The 16540-nt window shown below is 47.8% G+C and overlaps 3 protein-coding genes across 7 annotated transcripts in view; 2 read left to right on the forward strand and 1 right to left on the reverse strand.

Annotated features, from left to right (window-relative positions):
* The first annotated feature begins 239 nt into the window (after positions 1–239).
* Positions 240–3612, forward strand: C1H19orf67 (chromosome 1 C19orf67 homolog). 4 transcript variants are annotated; one of them, XM_074310414.1, is made up of 6 exons: positions 240–749; positions 883–1027; positions 1179–1279; positions 2005–2190; positions 2784–2927; positions 3251–3612. In XM_074310414.1, the coding sequence occupies exons 1-6, from the start codon at positions 412–414 to the stop codon at positions 3432–3434; spliced, it is 1098 nt and encodes a 365-aa protein (XP_074166515.1). In that variant the 5' UTR covers positions 240–411; the 3' UTR covers positions 3435–3612. The 4 variants fall into 4 exon arrangements, with proteins under 4 accessions (XP_074166515.1, XP_074166544.1, XP_074166525.1 ...); XM_074310424.1 differs by having other exon boundaries at positions 304–749; positions 886–1027; positions 3251–3470; XM_074310443.1 differs by lacking the exon at positions 2005–2190 and having other exon boundaries at positions 303–749; positions 886–1027.
* A 5412-nt stretch (positions 3613–9024) lies between these two features.
* MISP3 (MISP family member 3) lies at positions 9025–11801 on the reverse strand. The gene is made up of 3 exons (XM_074310505.1): positions 10762–11801; positions 10383–10453; positions 9025–9498 (listed from the first exon to the last, which is right to left on the reverse strand). The coding sequence occupies exons 1-3, from the start codon at positions 11750–11752 to the stop codon at positions 9415–9417; spliced, it is 1146 nt and encodes a 381-aa protein (XP_074166606.1). The 5' UTR covers positions 11753–11801; the 3' UTR covers positions 9025–9414.
* PALM3 (paralemmin 3) overlaps positions 9437–16540 on the forward strand; it is a 31407-nt gene continuing 24303 nt past the window's right edge. The window contains exon 1 of one of the 2 annotated variants that reach the window (XM_074310471.1): positions 9437–9524. The gene's annotated coding sequence lies outside the window, so the exon portion shown is untranslated. Of the gene's footprint in view, positions 9525–12895; positions 12988–16540 lie in introns of those variants that run through there. The other variant, XM_074310463.1, reaches the window with a different exon arrangement.

A 16540-nucleotide genomic window follows, 5' to 3' on the forward strand; every position in this document is an offset into this window, starting at 1 on the left:
TCCTCTCCCTGGGCCTCAGTTTCCTACTTTAACATGTGGTTATAAACTGCCAATCCCTGGGGAAATCTTGAGAATGGCGGTAGTTCTTTTGAAAAGGCAGATATGTTTCTGGGCAAGGAGAGTGAAGCAGCATAGGTAAATATGAGTATATAAATAGGTATATATGAGAGAGAAAGTGAACCCGAACATGGAGCGTGCTATTCCGCGGCGCGTGGCTGCTGGGAGAGAAGCTCAACCCTGACCTGGCGCGTGTTGACATTCAAATGAGGCCCGGCCCCTCGCCCCAGCCTCCCTTCTGTGGTAGTGGGAGTCGGCAAGCAGAAAGCCTGGGAGCCTGCTGCCCCGGAAAGCTGGGGAGGATTCTCCACTGGGGGAGGAGGGTCTAGTGCGGCCTCCCCAGTTATCTCCCCCATGGCCAGCGAGCCCTGGTTCGGGGGGCTTCTGCCTACCGGAGTCCGAGACTCCCTCCCAGCAGGAGACTCGGTCCCCGGACCCGCCCCTACCCCACACGGTGGAATTGAATCCCCTTGGCCTGTGGTCCCTAGTCGAGCAGGGGCTCCGGCAGATGCTGAGCCTGGGGGGCCTGTCCCAGGGCAGCCTCTGGCTTCAGCCCCGCTGCCTGGCCCGCCCCAAGCCCCCGCCCCCGGCCCTGCCCTACTGCCTCTGGAAAGTATGTTCAGCCCCATCACGGAGCAGCTCCGCTACCTGCTCAAGAAAGCGGAGGATTTCCAGAGCTACCTGCTCTACAGGTGATGGGACCAGACTGCCTGGCTATCCTGGGGATCAGGAAAGGGGGATGGGTGCTGTGGGCGGAGCAAGTGAGGTGGAAGCCCAAGCTGGAGCTCCCCTCCCATGACCAAGTGGGGCTGTGCCCCTCCCCAGCAGGGACCGGGTTCAGAAGGAGCAGTTGGCCAAGGCGATGCCAACTTTCCTGCAGATGTGCCAGCCTTACTTCCTGTACCTGGAGTCTGCTGCCAGGGGCATGCCCCCAATTCATGGGGCCCTACAAGAGCTGGTTCGGAAAAGGGTGAGTCAGCAGAAGGGGAATTGGATCGGAGCCCATACCCTAGCTCCTGGGGGAAAAAAAAAAAAAAAGTGAGGATTAGGAGCTTGGGCATAGGATGGGGAACTACCTTCCCCTGCAACTAGGGTTGATATGTACTGTCCTCTCCCTCTAGCTGCTAGAAATTTCCCAACAGCTGGCCCTTAGGCTGGAGCAGCTGGTGCTTATGTATGCCTCCTTCGGGTTTGTGGTACTGGAAGAGACTGATCCCCTCAGGTAACTGGGTTGGGGGAAGGGAGACAAACAAGGAAATCTGGGTCGAGAATATGGTCCTAGGTACTTCCCTTCCCCACCCCTTTGGACTCTCCCATCCCATAAATATCGTAACTAAGAAGGTCCCTCTCTAAAGGTCACCTCTAACTAGCCCCCCCCCCAATCCTCTAGCCATTGAGCCAAATATCCCCTGCTTGGACACTTCAGGTCACTGAAATGTCACTGTCAGCTCACTAGAATATGGGCCCTCACACTTTCTAGCTAAACAAGTCACTACATATATTCTTTCATGTGTAAAACAGAAATACTTGTACTACTTTCTTTAAGTTGTTTAAGGGAAAGCACTTTTTGTGAGCTCTGCTCAATCAGAAAAAAACAAAACCAGAAAGTTTTTCACAGCATGGGTTCAAATCCTAGTTGTACTAACCTTTCCTATGTATGGAGCAAATGATGTAGTGGGAGGCAAGATCTGAGTTCAAAATGTCTTTTCAAATACCATCTATTCCAATCCTGAACAAATGGTTTAATTTGTGGGCCTCCGTTTCCTTTTCAGTAAAATGAGGTCTTTAAGAACCTCTCTAAGGGTTCGTCCAATTCCAATCTATAACCGTAGGCAAGTTATTTAAATTCTCTAGGTCTCGAGGAGTTAGTAGTGGGTTTGGGGGATTTGAATTCAATGATTTCTAAAGACCTGTAATCCTTGCTCTCCTGTCTCACGACCCAATCAGTGTCTCCTGTTTTTTCTGCGGAAAATTCTCCCTGGGCCCCTCCCATCAAGTTTCAGTTTTCCGATACTGCTCTCCGGCCCCTTACACAGCTGGCCGACTTCCCCGATACCTGTACAAGAAGATGCGCTGGAATCTAGAAGCTAGTCCTGAGACCAACAACAGGGGACATGGGCCTCATGTAGAATAGTGAGTCTCCCTGACTCACCATCATTACCATTTAAAATTTCCTTCCTTCAGAAAAAGACCTCTAAATCAAATCCTGAGTACTTTTCACTCCTAATGAAAATCCCAGTCTCCCTAGTCTAGGCTGCCCCTAAAGAAAATCGAAACAAAAGCATGTATCCTTCCACCAAAAGGTGGCCTGAGCTCTGTGTTGGAAGTCAAGACACCTGGCTTCAATTTCCAGCTCTGACATTAGAGTGATGAGTCACTTCAGTTCCCTGGGCCTGTTTTCTAATCTTTAAAATGAGAAGGAATATTATTTGTACTACCTGAGACTTAGAAGTTGTATGACTGTGGCCAATAAATTAGCCTTCCAAATTCAGGTTTCCCCACCCAAAAATGAGAATAATAATACACTGGCTCATTCAAAATCCTATTGGGGAAAACCTAGAAAACTGCTAGAGAAGATGCTATTTTTGCTAAAGTCCCTCTTTACAAATACTTCAGTGAACTCCCCACTGCTTCCCTCTTCTTCTGGATCCAAAAGAAAGACCCAGGGGCCAGACTGTAAATACTGTCAGCATCTATATCCTATCCTTTCCTTCCCTTTCCCGAAGCTACTTCCTGTGTTATCGAGATACTTGGGAGGACACGGGCAAAAGTCCTGCCAACTCTTGTGCCCAGATTCAAAAGCTCTGGTCCATTGGGCGCTGGGTGCCCTTGGGCCCAGGCCAAGATGGTTCCTCCGATATCTATTCCTGGTAAGGGAGTAGGGCTGGCTTGAAGACTGGCCCTATCTCCAAAAACCTAATCTCCAGTTTTTCCCCCAAAGAAAAAATAGGGGGGAGGGGGTTAGCTTTCCTAAATACGTAATAGAAACCCGTTCAAAAGATTGGTGGAGCAAGGTTGTGTTCTCCCCCCTTCCCCATCCCCAGCATGTCCGTCCGCAACTCTTGGGCCCCAGCCACAATCGAGGGAGGCAGGTGGTGCAGGGGGAGGATAAGAGCTCCATCCCCGCTATTCCCACGATTTCCCTCAGGCTGCCAGAAACAAACCGAAAATGTTCCCCTCCCCCTCCCGCCAGGATCCTGTGCCCTCAGCCCCCGGGGGAATACCAGCAGCTGCTGACCATAGGCTTTGAGGAGCCGTCTCACACACTGGCCACCGATCTGCTAGTACAGATTCTCACGGGCCAGGCAGGGAGCGCAGGACGAGCCCCAAGTACAGCTACGGGTCCCCCTGGCTGGCCTGGGGCTCCGGGGCCCTGAGCCCTCGGTAGCTCTCGGTTCTGGCTACATGGGGAAATGGGGGATGGGTAGGAGAGGGACGCGGATCCTTCTCCAGCCCTCGAACCCGCAGGCAGCTTAGGCAGGGGAAGACGAGGACGCGGCGATTCCCTCAAGACTTGTATAGATAGTTGTGGATTTAATAAAGAGAAAGAATTCAGAGGTGCCTCAGTCTGAATAGCGCCGGAGAAGCAAGCTAGTCCTTCCCGTCGAGTAAGGTCGGCAAAACTGGAGAGGGGGAAGGGGTGGAGATGGGGGCGGGCGAACTACCTAGGGATTGAAAGGGAGTGGTACATAATCCCAAACGCGGAGGGAGGGCTGAGGGTGGCGCATGCTCAAACGAACACTGGAAGCCAAACGGAAGCACCCCGACCCATACACTTCCGGAAGTGGGAGTCCTAGTCACGAAGTTGATTGATAGGACCGCGGTCCTTTCCGTAGCCTGGCCGGTCTGGTTAACTGCGAGACCACGGAACAGGGCTTCTAAAAGGAATGCAGCGGAGGGGATCACGTTTTAGCCGTGAACGATCTCTTTCGGGAAAAGGCTGCTTCCAGATGTAACAGAAAGATTCCTGTATTGGGAGAAACAGGACCCGGGTTCGAATTTTTGCTCTGCTACAAAGTTGCTGTGTCACTCTAATGGGGTAGTGGGTGGGAGAGAGACGGGAGAGCCCTTTCTTTCCTCCAGAATCCCACACCCCGCCGGGAAGTAGAGAGATTGGCTGGTTAATTTCCGCCTTAGTTTCTTCCTCTGTAAACATAACTCTTAACTTGGCTGCCTCCAGATGTAATAGAAAGATTCCTGTATTGGGAGAAATAGGATCGGGTTCGAATTTTTGCTCTGCTACAAAGTTGCTGTGTCACTCTAATGGGGTGGGAGAGAGACGGGAGAGCCCCATTCCTTCCTCCAGGATCACACACCCAGCCGGGAAGTAGATTGGCTGGTTAATTTCCGCCTTAGTTTCTTCCTCTGTAAACAGAGCTCTTAACCTGGCTGCCCAACGTAGCATTTAATGACCTCCAAGGTCCCTTCCAGCTCTGGCCTCTAAAGGACTACGATTCCCATTGTGCCGCGCGAGAGCCAGGCCTATCATGTGTCCTGGTTTGTTTCCCAGCCGCAGGAGTAGGCTGGGAACCGGGTGTAGGAACCTCTGTCTCAGATTCCCGCCTGGGTATGGATGGCAATTGATGCCTCCCTTTTTGCCGAGGGGTGAACAGGCTCCATAGCATCCGCCCTTCCCCTGCAAGGGTCGCGGTTATATCTTCCGGTTAAATCTGCGTGGGCTGAGACCAGAGTTGCTGTCCCCGGAAACCTCGGCTGGCCCCTGGACTTGAAGTAGCCGAGCCGCTCCCGGACGCCTCCCTGTGGCCGCAGTGGAACTCGCATCTCAGCGTCTGCTCTATTCAGACGAATCTTGCTCGTAATCGTGGGTCTCCCTCCCCTCCCCCACCCATCTGGTTTAGGAGTCCCCAGGTTTAAGAAGTCAAGGGTCACAGAGCTGGAAGAGATCTAACCCAAAAGATTCCAACCCGAAATCGGACATGTATCCTTCTCTCTCTGCGAAGAGATCTGTAGTGAAGAAAAGCTAATTCCTTTCTAAGGCATTCCCTTCAGCTTTCTAAATCTGATTACTGGACAGTGTTCTATATAGGCAAAAGCTAGGGGATTTCGTCAGCATGAGGGGGAACTCCTCCACCAATGTAAATTTCAACCAGCATGTGATTGATAAAATGGAGGGGAGAAGAGAAGGAAGCAAGCATCTGTCAATCAATGAATGCACTAGTCTCGAAGATTTGGTGCTGAAAATGAACTCAGAAGGTTTTTAGTCCAAACCCTGCATTTCACAGATTTGGAAACTGAAAATTAAAGAGACAACGGGGCACTTGCCCATGGTCACACAGGCAGTAAGCAGCAGAGATTCTCTGAACCAATGCTTAAAATAAGACTATTAGTCCGAAGAGGTGCCTGAGATGCTCACGAGTTCAATGACTTGTATCTGGTCCCCCGCTAAATGTGCCGCCTCATTATTTCTGGCTCTGCCCTTTGGTTTTAATATATCTAATCCCTCTTCCCAAGGACAATCCTTCAAACATTTGAAGACACTTATCACTTCCCCAAGTCTTCACTTTTCCAGGCTAACCATCTGCAGTTACTTCAGCAGAGCCTGCCAAGTCATCAGCTTTATAGAAGCATTCTTGACCTTCAAATATTCAAAGTCCTTCCTCAAATGTGGTACAAATGGTACACTTTGCTATTTAAAATCTTGCATTTTGTAACATCTCTTGTGCTGTTGCTCACTTCTGTTACCATTTAACTTTTTGTCTTGTCTTGAGAGCTAGATAAGTCCCTTGAGAGTTCTTATGGATCCCCCACGATATCTTATAATAGGCTAAAAACAGCAGATGTTCAATGAATGTATGTTGCTGACTGATGGATGTTCAGTCCAGGCTGAAAAGGAGAGCATTCTAAGAAGAAGCAGACAGCAAGAAGAATAATAGGCTTTCTACCTTTGTGGAAACCAGTCTGATAGAAGGGGTTCTTAACCTCCTTTGAGTCATGAATCCCTTTGGTAATCTAATGAAATCTATATACACCTTCTTAGAACGGTATTTTTAAGCATATCAATAAAATACATAGGATTACAAAGGAAATTAATTGACATAGTTTAAAAAAATATATGTTCACAAACTCCAGCTTAAGGATCCTGAAAGATGTGCATAGATAACTTGAATAGGGGAGACTTCCTAGCTATGTAACTGGGCAAATAATTTCATCTACAAGTGAAGTTTTCTTCATTGTAAAATGTGGATAATAATACATCTGATACCTTTGTCACAGGGTGATTATGAAGATTAAAAGAGGCTAGTGATGTAAGGCATTTTACAAACCTTACATCACTCTACAAATGTTAGCTGTTATTATGATCATTTCAAAGGGTCATAAAAGGAGAGAAAGCATACCTATCTAGAGCAGTGAGGGGGGGGGGGGGAGAGAGAGCTCTAGCCGGCTGGGCTTTCCAGACATTTTATTCCACTTCCATTTCCCCTCTAGAATGTTTTATGTTCCAGTAAGACTGGCATTCTACCTATTTAATTCTCTGACATCAGCCTTCCACATAGTGCTTTGGAACCAGCTAAGTGGTATAATGAGGCAGCTAACTGTGAAAGTAGATAGAGTGCCAATCCTGGATTCGGGAAGACGAGTTCAAATCTACCTTCAGACTTTTACTAGCTGTTTGCCTCAGTTTACTCATCTGTAAAATGAACTGGAAAAGGAAATGGCAGACCATTCCAGAATCCCTGCCAAGAAAACACCAAATGGGGTTACAAATCAAATATGACTAGACTGGCATAATAGAGCCCAAGTTCAGATCTGGCCTCAGATATTTACAAGGTATATGGCACAGGACAAGATACTTTGTTTGCCTTGGTTTTCCCAACTGTAAAATGAGACTGATAATAGTACCTCCCAGGATTGGTGTGACGATAAAATGAGACTACAAAGTACTTTGCAAACCTTAAAGTACCACATGAATGCTAGCATTTCCTCTGTGCTGAGGTACACCCTGTATCTCTCATGCCTGCCATGTACTCTCCTCACCTATGCTTTTTATAAGCCCTCCCTTGTTTCAAGGCTTACCAGAAGAGACACTCTTAAGAAACTCCTTTTTGATCTCTTCTCAGTTAGTCCTTCACCAAATTTATTTAAATTCATCTCTGTGTAGCTGGGTGGTACCGAATAGTGCAAAGGGCTCTTAGCCAGAAAGACCTCAGTTTAAATACAACCTTACATACTTCAGTGCCATTAGCTGTTTAAAAGGGTGGGGGGCAGCCAAGTGGTGCAGTGGATAGAGCACCAACCCTGAAGTCAGGAGGACACCAGTTCAAATTTGACCTCAGACACTTAACACTTCCTGGCTGTGTGACCCTGGGCAAGTCACTTAACCCCCTTGCCTAGCCAAAAAAAAAAAAGAGGGGGGGGTAGAAGGATTCCCCCCAAGTTTCTAACCAACTGTTGTATTCTCCCTCTATACTAATTGGGGCTTATTTTTTAGCTTTTGTTTTTCTACTTCCACCACTTAAGACTTAAGTGCTAAATACATTTTCTTGGTCAAATGAATGGATTTGGCATTTGAGCTAGGTCCTGAAGCAGAAGTAGATTTTCAACAGGTAGCTAGGAAAGGAGGGCAGACAAAAGAAACAGTATGAGCAAAGAAATATTCAGAGGGAAAAATCCCGTATGCATTTGGGATCTTCATTGAGCCAGCACTTATTAGGCATCTGGGAGATACAAGACTGAAAAATAACATTCTTCTCCTCACAGACGTTACAATCTAAGGAATGTGGAAGAGGGGAGAGTTAGTATGATATATACACAAATAATTGTTATAAGAGATGGAATGTATAAAGAAGATAATTAAGGAAAATAATCTAAGGAATGTGAGAGGATCAGGGTAATGTTTAGCTGAAAACAGTAAAAACTTCCAAAAGAAGGTGGCACCCAAGTAGGGTTTTCAAGGAAGAGAATATCCTGCACAGAGATGAGGAAAACACATTAAGGATGGCTATTGCCTCTCCAGAATTAATATGGGAAGATAGGAGATACCAAGTTGAAATACTCTTGTATAGATAAAATGGAGCTTTTGGAGGGGAAGGACTGGAAAGCCTTGAATGCCACAATAAAGAGTTTGTATTTTATCCTATATAAAATGAGGAATCAACTGAAGGATTTTGGTTCAAAGACCTGACATGCTCCCTTCCAAACATGAGGAAAATTTATTTGTCAGTAATGGATTGGAGAGGGGAGAAACTGAAAACCTGAATACCAATTCAGAGACAATGTGCACAGTGGAGAGTTGACTATCTTAGTTTTGAATGTGTCAACTATTTAGGGATGACTACGGGCAAATCACTTAATCCCCAGAGTCTTGGTTTTCTCTTGTAAAAAGGTAGGATTCCATTGGCTCCCCATCAGCTCTCAATCCTATGTTAGTAGCTGTATGTGTCTGTCCTAAGAGTGCCTACAGTCCATCTTCCAATCTCTCTTTCAGCTTCAGTTTTTCAAGGGGAGAGGAAAGGGGGAAATCCAATTGAGATTGGACTTCCTATTTTTGGCCACGAGGAGGCAGCATGAGACAAGACCTAGAGACTCCAGCTGCAGGGGATGAGGCTTCCCCACCCTGATCATCCTAGAATACGCTGGGGGGGAGGGGGGGAAGGGGAAATAGAACTCTGAGCACCGGGCAGCCCAGAAAAGAAGGATATGAACTGATCTGTCCCTTCCTCCTCCTCCCACGACTGTGGTCCCAGGGAACAAACTGGGCAAGGGCAGCAGATAAGGGGCTGCCAATTGCCTCCTAAGTAACAAGAGCCAGATTCCAAAGGGCTCCTCCCGTAGCTTTCCCAGGCCCTGATGCTCTCCCCCACGCCCCGCATCCCACCACCTCCTCGGGTTAGCTAGAATTAGACCTACCAGAAATGTTTTGGTTGCTCTTCCCCCCCCCCCCCCACACCTTCTTAGGCAAGGTAACACAAAGTCGCTGAAGAATGAAGAGCTACAGACAAACAACCCTTGAAAGAAGGGGTGTTTATTAATGGCACAGTGAGCAGAGAAAGTTGAAGAAGGTTCCCTCTCCCCCAGCCATGTAACAGTGAGAGGCCTGGGTATGGGCTGGTCAGTTTCCCAGAGAGGGCAGGGAAGGAAGGCATTCTGTCTCCCTCCAGGGTGGGTTAGGAGGCCACAGCAGCATTGAGACCAGGTGGATTGTCAAGAGCCCCCAGTCAGCTTTAGGGGAAAGGTGGTGATGTAACCAATCAGAACTCCCAGTCAGAGTTAGTGAGGGAAGTATTTAAGGGGGATGTAACCAATTAAGGCTCCCTAGCCAGGGCTAGTGGAGGAGAAGGTGTAACCAATTAAGGCTCTTCAGTCCAGGTTAATGAGGGAGAAGGGACAGGTGACCAGTTACTCCTCCTGGCTGAGGGGCTCCCCAGTGTGGATCAAGATCTTCTTCCCTTTATTAACGGACCAGGCACTACCACGGTAATCCTATGAAGGAAAGGGAACAACAGAGGGTGAGTGCAGGGAGCAGGAAAAAACAGACAAGCTCCTAAACCAGAGATCTGAGCTTCCTTTCCAGAGCTGAAAGAGACCTTCAATGTCATCCAGTAGTATAACTCCTTCATTTCACAGGGATGAACCTCCAGTGCAGCTACTTAGCCAGTTTACACAGTGAACAGAGAGCACAATTAGCACCCAGGATCTCTAACTCCAAGCCCAACATCTTTTCCAGAGCATCTCATATCTAGACCTTGTATGGGGGATGGGGAAGGGATGACTGGCAGTGGACTTAAACTCTTAAAGTGCCTTCTAGCTCTAATAATTTTTTTCTAAATCATATGTGTGAGGTATAGTGGGAATATTTGCTCTGGTATAAGAAGAAACTGTTTCTAATCCCATCTTTGACACCTATTAGCTGTGTGATCTTGGACTAATCATTTAACCCCTCCTCTCCCCTTCCTTCCCCCCAGGCTTCGGTTTACTTCTCTGTAAAATGAGAGGGTTGTACTAGATGGCCTCTGCAGTCCCTTCCAGGTCTATATCTATGATCTTATTCTCCCACCCACTTTTTTTTTTTTAACTGATGGGAAAGCCCAGAGAAATGTGAAAGTGAAGGGATTATCTATTTCTAGACCCCAATGGGAATGAGTCGCAAAGCCAGTACTGGAACACCGGCTCCAGACTGGTGTTTCCGCTTCACTGAGTATCCAAATGGACAGTGCCTAGGAGAGCAACGGGCCCAGCCTGAGGTCCCATGAATTTAGTTTCCTTCCCGGATCTGGAGTCTCTTAGAGTGGGGGGAGAGAAGCTGCTCGTGTATGGTCAGTACTTGGAACATGGATAGATTTCTGAATGTTGAAGACATTTCTCACCTGCTCTAGGCCGTTTTCCGAGTTCCGTCGAGGGGGCCATACCACTGAAAGCTTTCCAGAAGGTGTGCTCTCTGCAAGGAAAGGGGGCAAATAAAGTAATGGGGAGCAGCCTCTCCGCCGTCTCACTTCGGTGATTTTCCTGTTTTGTGGCCCAGAAACGTTCCTCCTCCCCCAGCCTGGCGCCCGGGGCCATAGTAGTCCACGCCCTACTAAATGTAAATAGAAGCTAGAGGCCTATTCAGGTCCTCTCCTACCCGATTCCCTTGGCACGGATTCCCTTAGTCCGTAAAGGGGGAGTGGGATTGGGGGTTCGAAGGCGGAAGATCTGAAACTCGCCCAGGGAAGCCCGAGAGGGGAGGGGGAGGACCCGGCATCTTACCGGTGAGACTCGGGGTCGGCTCCTTGAACTCTGAGGTCCCATAGATGCTGCGCCTCTGGCGCTGTAGCTCCCGCTCCCTCTGGTGAACTTCTTGAACCTCCTGCTCTAGCAGCGACAACTGGACTCGACGGGTCGGAGTCTGAGCCGTAGCGGGGGCGGGGGTGGTTGTGGGGGCCGGGGCCAAAGCTAGATCTGGGGCCGAGGACACAATTGGGACCGGCACCGGAGACCGAGCACCTGGAGCTGCTGCCGAAGTGTGAGCTGGAATCGGTGCGCTCACTGCAGAGGCTGAAGCCGGGGCCGGGGCACGTGGGGCCGGGGCCAGGGCAGGAGCCGGGGCTGGGGCAGGGGCAGGAGCCGGGGCTGGAGCTGGGGCTAGGGCCAGGTCTGGCGTCCGGGCAACTACTGGAGCCGGGTTTCCGGCCGATGCCGCTGCTGGAACGGGAGCTGGAATAGGAGCCTGAGCTAGAACTGGTGGCCGAAGCCGGCTGCGATGCTCCAGAACCACCACATGGGCGGCGCCACTGGCCTCGGTGAACGAAGGGCCCCGGCCCACCGTCTCTACCCGAGAAGGAGCGCCCCCAGCCTCAAAAACCAGCTTGCGCTGGCTCAGCGACTGCGGCCCCTGGCCGCTCTCCTGGCCACTGCAGGGCCCCGAGCCCAGGCGCACCAGCGCCTCCTCCCGGCGGGCTTCCCGCGCGATGTCGCGCTGCATCTGGGCGCCTGCTCGAGCGCGCTCCACGTCCCGGGGCAGTCCAGGCCCCGGTCCCGGCAGCAAGCTAAGGATGGGCCGGAGGCGCAGCTCCACCAGCTCCCCGCTGGCGAAGCTAGGACTCAAACCCCGGCTCCGTCGCAGACTCGCCTCGCGCTCCTGGCTCTGACGGATCTCCCGCTCAATTGGGGTCTCGGCGGCAGTCGCGGCGGCAGCCGCGGGGGTCTCCATGCCCAGCTCTGCGGCCGTGCCAGCGGTGGGCCGCGAGTTCTGAGACATTGAGAGCTACTGACCGTCGGCCCCGCCCGGCTCTCCTCTCCGGCCCGCCCCTGGCCTCCGGGAACTGCCCCTCCTCGCCCCGGGGGCAGGCCAGGCCCCGCCCCCTGCACCTGCCTGGACCTCGGCCCCGCCCCGAACGGCCCCCGACACAGCCGCCGCTGCCGCAATTGCAGCCCTCGAGTTCCTCCAGAGGCCCCGGGCACAGAGTTTAGCTCTTTGCCCTGTGCTGGGACACCCTCTTCTGCCCCTGGGCCCTCTGTCGGAATATAGTCTGTGAAACTGAGCCGGGCGATAATCCGATTGATACCACCTAGAAGAAGTTCCTTGACTTCTGTGGCCTTGGGCTGGGTAAGGGGCATTCTAGGGTGACATTCCAGAATGAAAAGAACCTTGAGGGGGCATTCTAGGGTGACATTCCAGAATGAAAAGAACCTTGAGAGCGCTCTCCCCAGGAAACATGCTATCCGATGCCCCCTGGGTTAGCACATGACTCCAAGTCCACCTTCCCCACACTACTCTGAATGATCATACCCTTTTCAGCTCAGTCCTCACTTTCTTGCAATTGTCCAGACTGTGTTTTAGCTCTATGTCCCTGGACAAGATCCTTAGTGTCACCCGAACCTGTCCCACAATCCAAGGATCCTAATTCAGCCCTGGGATGGGATCTGCCACTACTCTAAGGATTCCGCCTTCCTCCAAAGCCTCTGGAGGCCAACCCCACCCCAGGGGTATTTAAATCCCTATTTCTCTCCTCTCACCCTCCCCTTCCCTAAGAGCGGAATTCCCAGTTTGCAAACGGAACTCTAATCTCTGAGCTCTACTCCAAGATAAACACCCCTACCCCATCCCACAGTTCGGTAATCATCTGGCACTTCTCATCCCCACCTGCAGAGGGATAACTACCCTCAAGCCTGTCTGGTCCTCCCTTGGGGAGAATTCCTGGGCAGCTTCGAGAGTGTGGAAGACCGTATCTAAGCCATCTTCTACTGCTTCTTCTATAGACTCTGCAGCCTCTGCTTCCTCCTGCTGGAGACCAACTGGGACTCTGGGAGCTGACATTTTCAGCTTCGACATTCCAAGTTACAGAAGCTGCTGAGTCGTCTCCTCCACCATAGTGGAAACATTAGAGAATGAAACATTTTCCTTCTCTCCCATCGAATCTGTCCTCGGCAGGTGGACTGTGGGCAACTGTATATTGTAGTCGACTTTGGACCATTGAGATCCAGATGTAGAAAGTAAGTCTGCTCCAGGTTGTTTGTCGAAGATCGAGCCTTCTAAGGCTTTCTAAGGAAAAGAGAGACTGGAGTGACACCTACTGTTCTGAGTTTTTCTACCTAGTTTTCTCCCTGAACCTTTCACCATATCTACTTCTGTCTCTTAGCCCATCATCTTCGCTTTCTCTATTTGCATTTTTTGTTTTCTTCTCTGTCCTTTTATTTTTCCATACTCTGTTTAGGTGATTCTACACCCACACTTGTATCTCTGTATTTCTTTCTTCTATTTTCTATCACCAATTTCAGTTCTGTGTCTCTCTGTCTTATGCAGAGACCACCCCCACTCCCACCCTACCTCTTAATCAGTCACTCACTATATGTCGATTTGTCTTTGCTTCTGTCTCCTTGTCTATCTATTTCTGTTTTTTGGGGTTCCTGGCTCTCTGTCTTTTTTATTTCCAAATTCATGTTCTTTAATTTATTTTTTGGTTATACATTAATTTTTTGCACAAAGTTTCTTATGAATCATGTTGGGAAAGAAAAATCAGAACAAAAGGGGAAAACCACGAGAGGAAAATAAAACAGAAGAAAAAGAAAAAAGAAAGTGAATAATGTTAATTTAATAATTTATTTTCAGTCTGGATTTTAATATCTATTGCCTCTGAAGAAAAGCTATGGCAAATCTAAAAAGCATAATATAGCAACTTAAAAAGTGGAGATATTGGGGCAGCTAGGTGGCGCAGTGGATAGAGTACCAGCCCTGAAATCAGGAGGACACGAGTTCAAATCTGGTCTTAGACATTTAACACTTCCTAGCTATGTGACCCTGGGCAAGTCACTTAACCCCAGCCTCAGGGGAAAAAAAAACATGGAGAATATCACCTTGCCAACAAAGATCCATATAATCAAAACTATGGTTTTTCCAGTAGCAATGTATGGCTGTGAGGAAAAAAGAAAAGCTGAGCACCACAGAATTGTGGTGCTGGAGAAGTTTTCTGAAAATCCTTAGATGTCAAAGAGACAAATTAGTCAATGCCTACAGAAATTAATTCAGGCTATTCACTGACAGGTCAGATACTAAAGCTAACGTTTAAATTTTACTTTGGCCACAGTGAGAAGATGGAACTCATTGGAAAAGACCATAGAACTGGGGAAAATTGAAGGTGAAAGGAAAGGGAGATGGATAGTTATGAAAACAAGAAACATGAAATTGGACATGAACTTTGAGAGGTAGTGATATGTGATGGTTCAGGGGGGTCACAAAGACTTGAACATGACTGAGCAATAATCTGCCTTTGTGTCTTTCACTCTTTAACTTTGTTTCTGCTTTTGCCTTGGTCTCTTTCTCTGTTTCTTTGCTTGCCTTTATATTCCTCCAGTTTCTGTTATGTTTCTGTCTCTATTGCTATTCTCTTTCTCCATCTATCTCTGTTCTGTCTGTCTGTATGTGTTTCTATCTCTTGGTCAGTCTGTCTATCGGCCTGCGCTATGTGTGAGTCTTTGCTCTGTTTTATTTTCTTCCTCATTTAGGTGGCTACATCCTGTTTTCCAAAATTCTATTTTTGCAGCCTTTATCCTTAAGAACTCAGAAGTCCTAGAACCCAGCCTCTATCTCTCTTGTTAATTTTTATGAATAAGCAGAAGGCAAATGAAAATCCTTGAGGAACAGGGGGTCTATGTTCTATAGTTTTCTGTGGCTGAAGGGTAGCTGGGTCCCCTTACCTTCCTTCTGCACAAATTTTTAATACCTTTCAGTTGGTGTATAGCACTCCAAGTGGCAATCTGCAGTAACTGCTGCTCCTCTTTTGTCCCTGGTATTCAGTCCTGACTTATTTTTTATCCCTGAGTCCCAGGAATTGTTTTTTTTCTTAGGCCTTTTATCCAAAAAAACTTTTATTGTCTCTTCTCCCATAGAATCTTTTTTATTCCCTTCTCCTGATTTACTCTTCTCCCAGCATCCCTCCTTCTTAAATCATTCCAGTTATTAACTGCTACTTCCTTGCCTATCCTTAGTTTTGCAAAAGAAAGTGGGGCCCAGTTTGAAGCCAGAACATTTATTTCAATCCCAGCTTTGCCACTAAAAACTTTATAAGTTAAGGTGACTCATTTCCCCCTCCAAATCTCAGTTTATCTTCTGTAAAATGAATACAATGATTCATCAAACTGTGTCTTTGTATTTTTGTGAGGAAAGTATACTAGAAATGGGTGTGATCACCTCTGTGACATCCAGTAGGTTGATTACTCACCCCTGACTCATTTTCTTCATCTGTAAAATGGCAAAACTGTACTAGATCATCTCAGGGTCTCTTCTAGTGCTAAATCTTACACCTATAAATCCCATTCCTCTTCAAATCAGTTCTCATGTCCCTTTTAGATCTTCTATAATCCAAATGAAACATCTCCAATTCCTTCAACTGATCTCCTTATAAGATGATCATCCTAACTTTCTGGGCATCTTCCAATTTGTCTTTTTTCCTTCCTAAAATGGGGAGACTATATATAAGCAAAAAATTCCAGGCACAATCCCCACTAGGACCTCCTTTAAAAGATCAGTGTTCCTACATGTAGGCTTACCTTGGGAACATTACCAAAACTCTGACCCAGATGAGATGGAGAGGAGCCAGGTGGGCAAACTACAGGGATTTGATATAGTGAAGCCTGCTGGATTCTGGAGAGACTATTATTAAGTTTCCAGTATGAGCATTTGCACCTCAGACATCAGCAACTCCTACAAACTGGGTCTTGATATGTTGTTTTGTTCTTTCTTTAGACTTAAGAAAGTAATTTTTAATATGTTAATAATGCAAATTAAAATATCATATATACTTCTCACCTCCAAGAGTGAATTATTAGACATTTACCACTTCATGGAAAGAATACATTAAATTCCTCCTTTTTCTCAAAAGGATACACTTCCTCCTTCTTCTCCTCTATTTAACAAATTCAGGTTCTTCTTAGTATTAGTCAGCCAACAAACTTCTCCCATCAGAAGGGATGGATGAGAACAATTTGTTCAAACACCTATGAAGGCAACTGAAGTAACCTCTATGGAGTACTTAAAGGTTGATTAAACATTGAAGGCACCAAATCATCCACTGCATCCCAGGCCATCATCAGACCGCTTAACTTTTGTCCTGCCACTGGATTTTGATGACTAGAAGAAAGAAGGGGCTAATAATTTAGTGTTATTTTACATCACTTAAATCCAATTCATATGCAAGCCAGGACATCACCCAACAGCCATCATTTTACTCTAGTGTTGTGATGTCATTTTTCCTTTTTGAAAAATGAAGGGTGAACAACCATGTGCAAAGCTCTTTGCTAAGTGCCTGTGCTACTCAATCTCATCGGCCACTACCGCCACCACCTCCAAGTAGTCTTCTTTGATTCCTCTTCCATCCACCCAGAGGTATCTCTTTTCTTTGAGCTTCTATAGCCTGGACTGTCTGCTCACCATTTAAACATTTTGAGTCATAGACTTGAAGGTTCAAGGGACCTCAGATATAATCTAGTCCAATCATCCCATTACTACAGATTATTGCAAACTTAAGCCCAGACAAGAGAAATGACCTTT

This window comes from Sminthopsis crassicaudata, chromosome 1, assembly GCF_048593235.1.
Source record: "Sminthopsis crassicaudata isolate SCR6 chromosome 1, ASM4859323v1, whole genome shotgun sequence".
In the NCBI taxonomy this organism is placed as follows: Eukaryota; Metazoa; Chordata; class Mammalia; order Dasyuromorphia; family Dasyuridae; genus Sminthopsis; species Sminthopsis crassicaudata.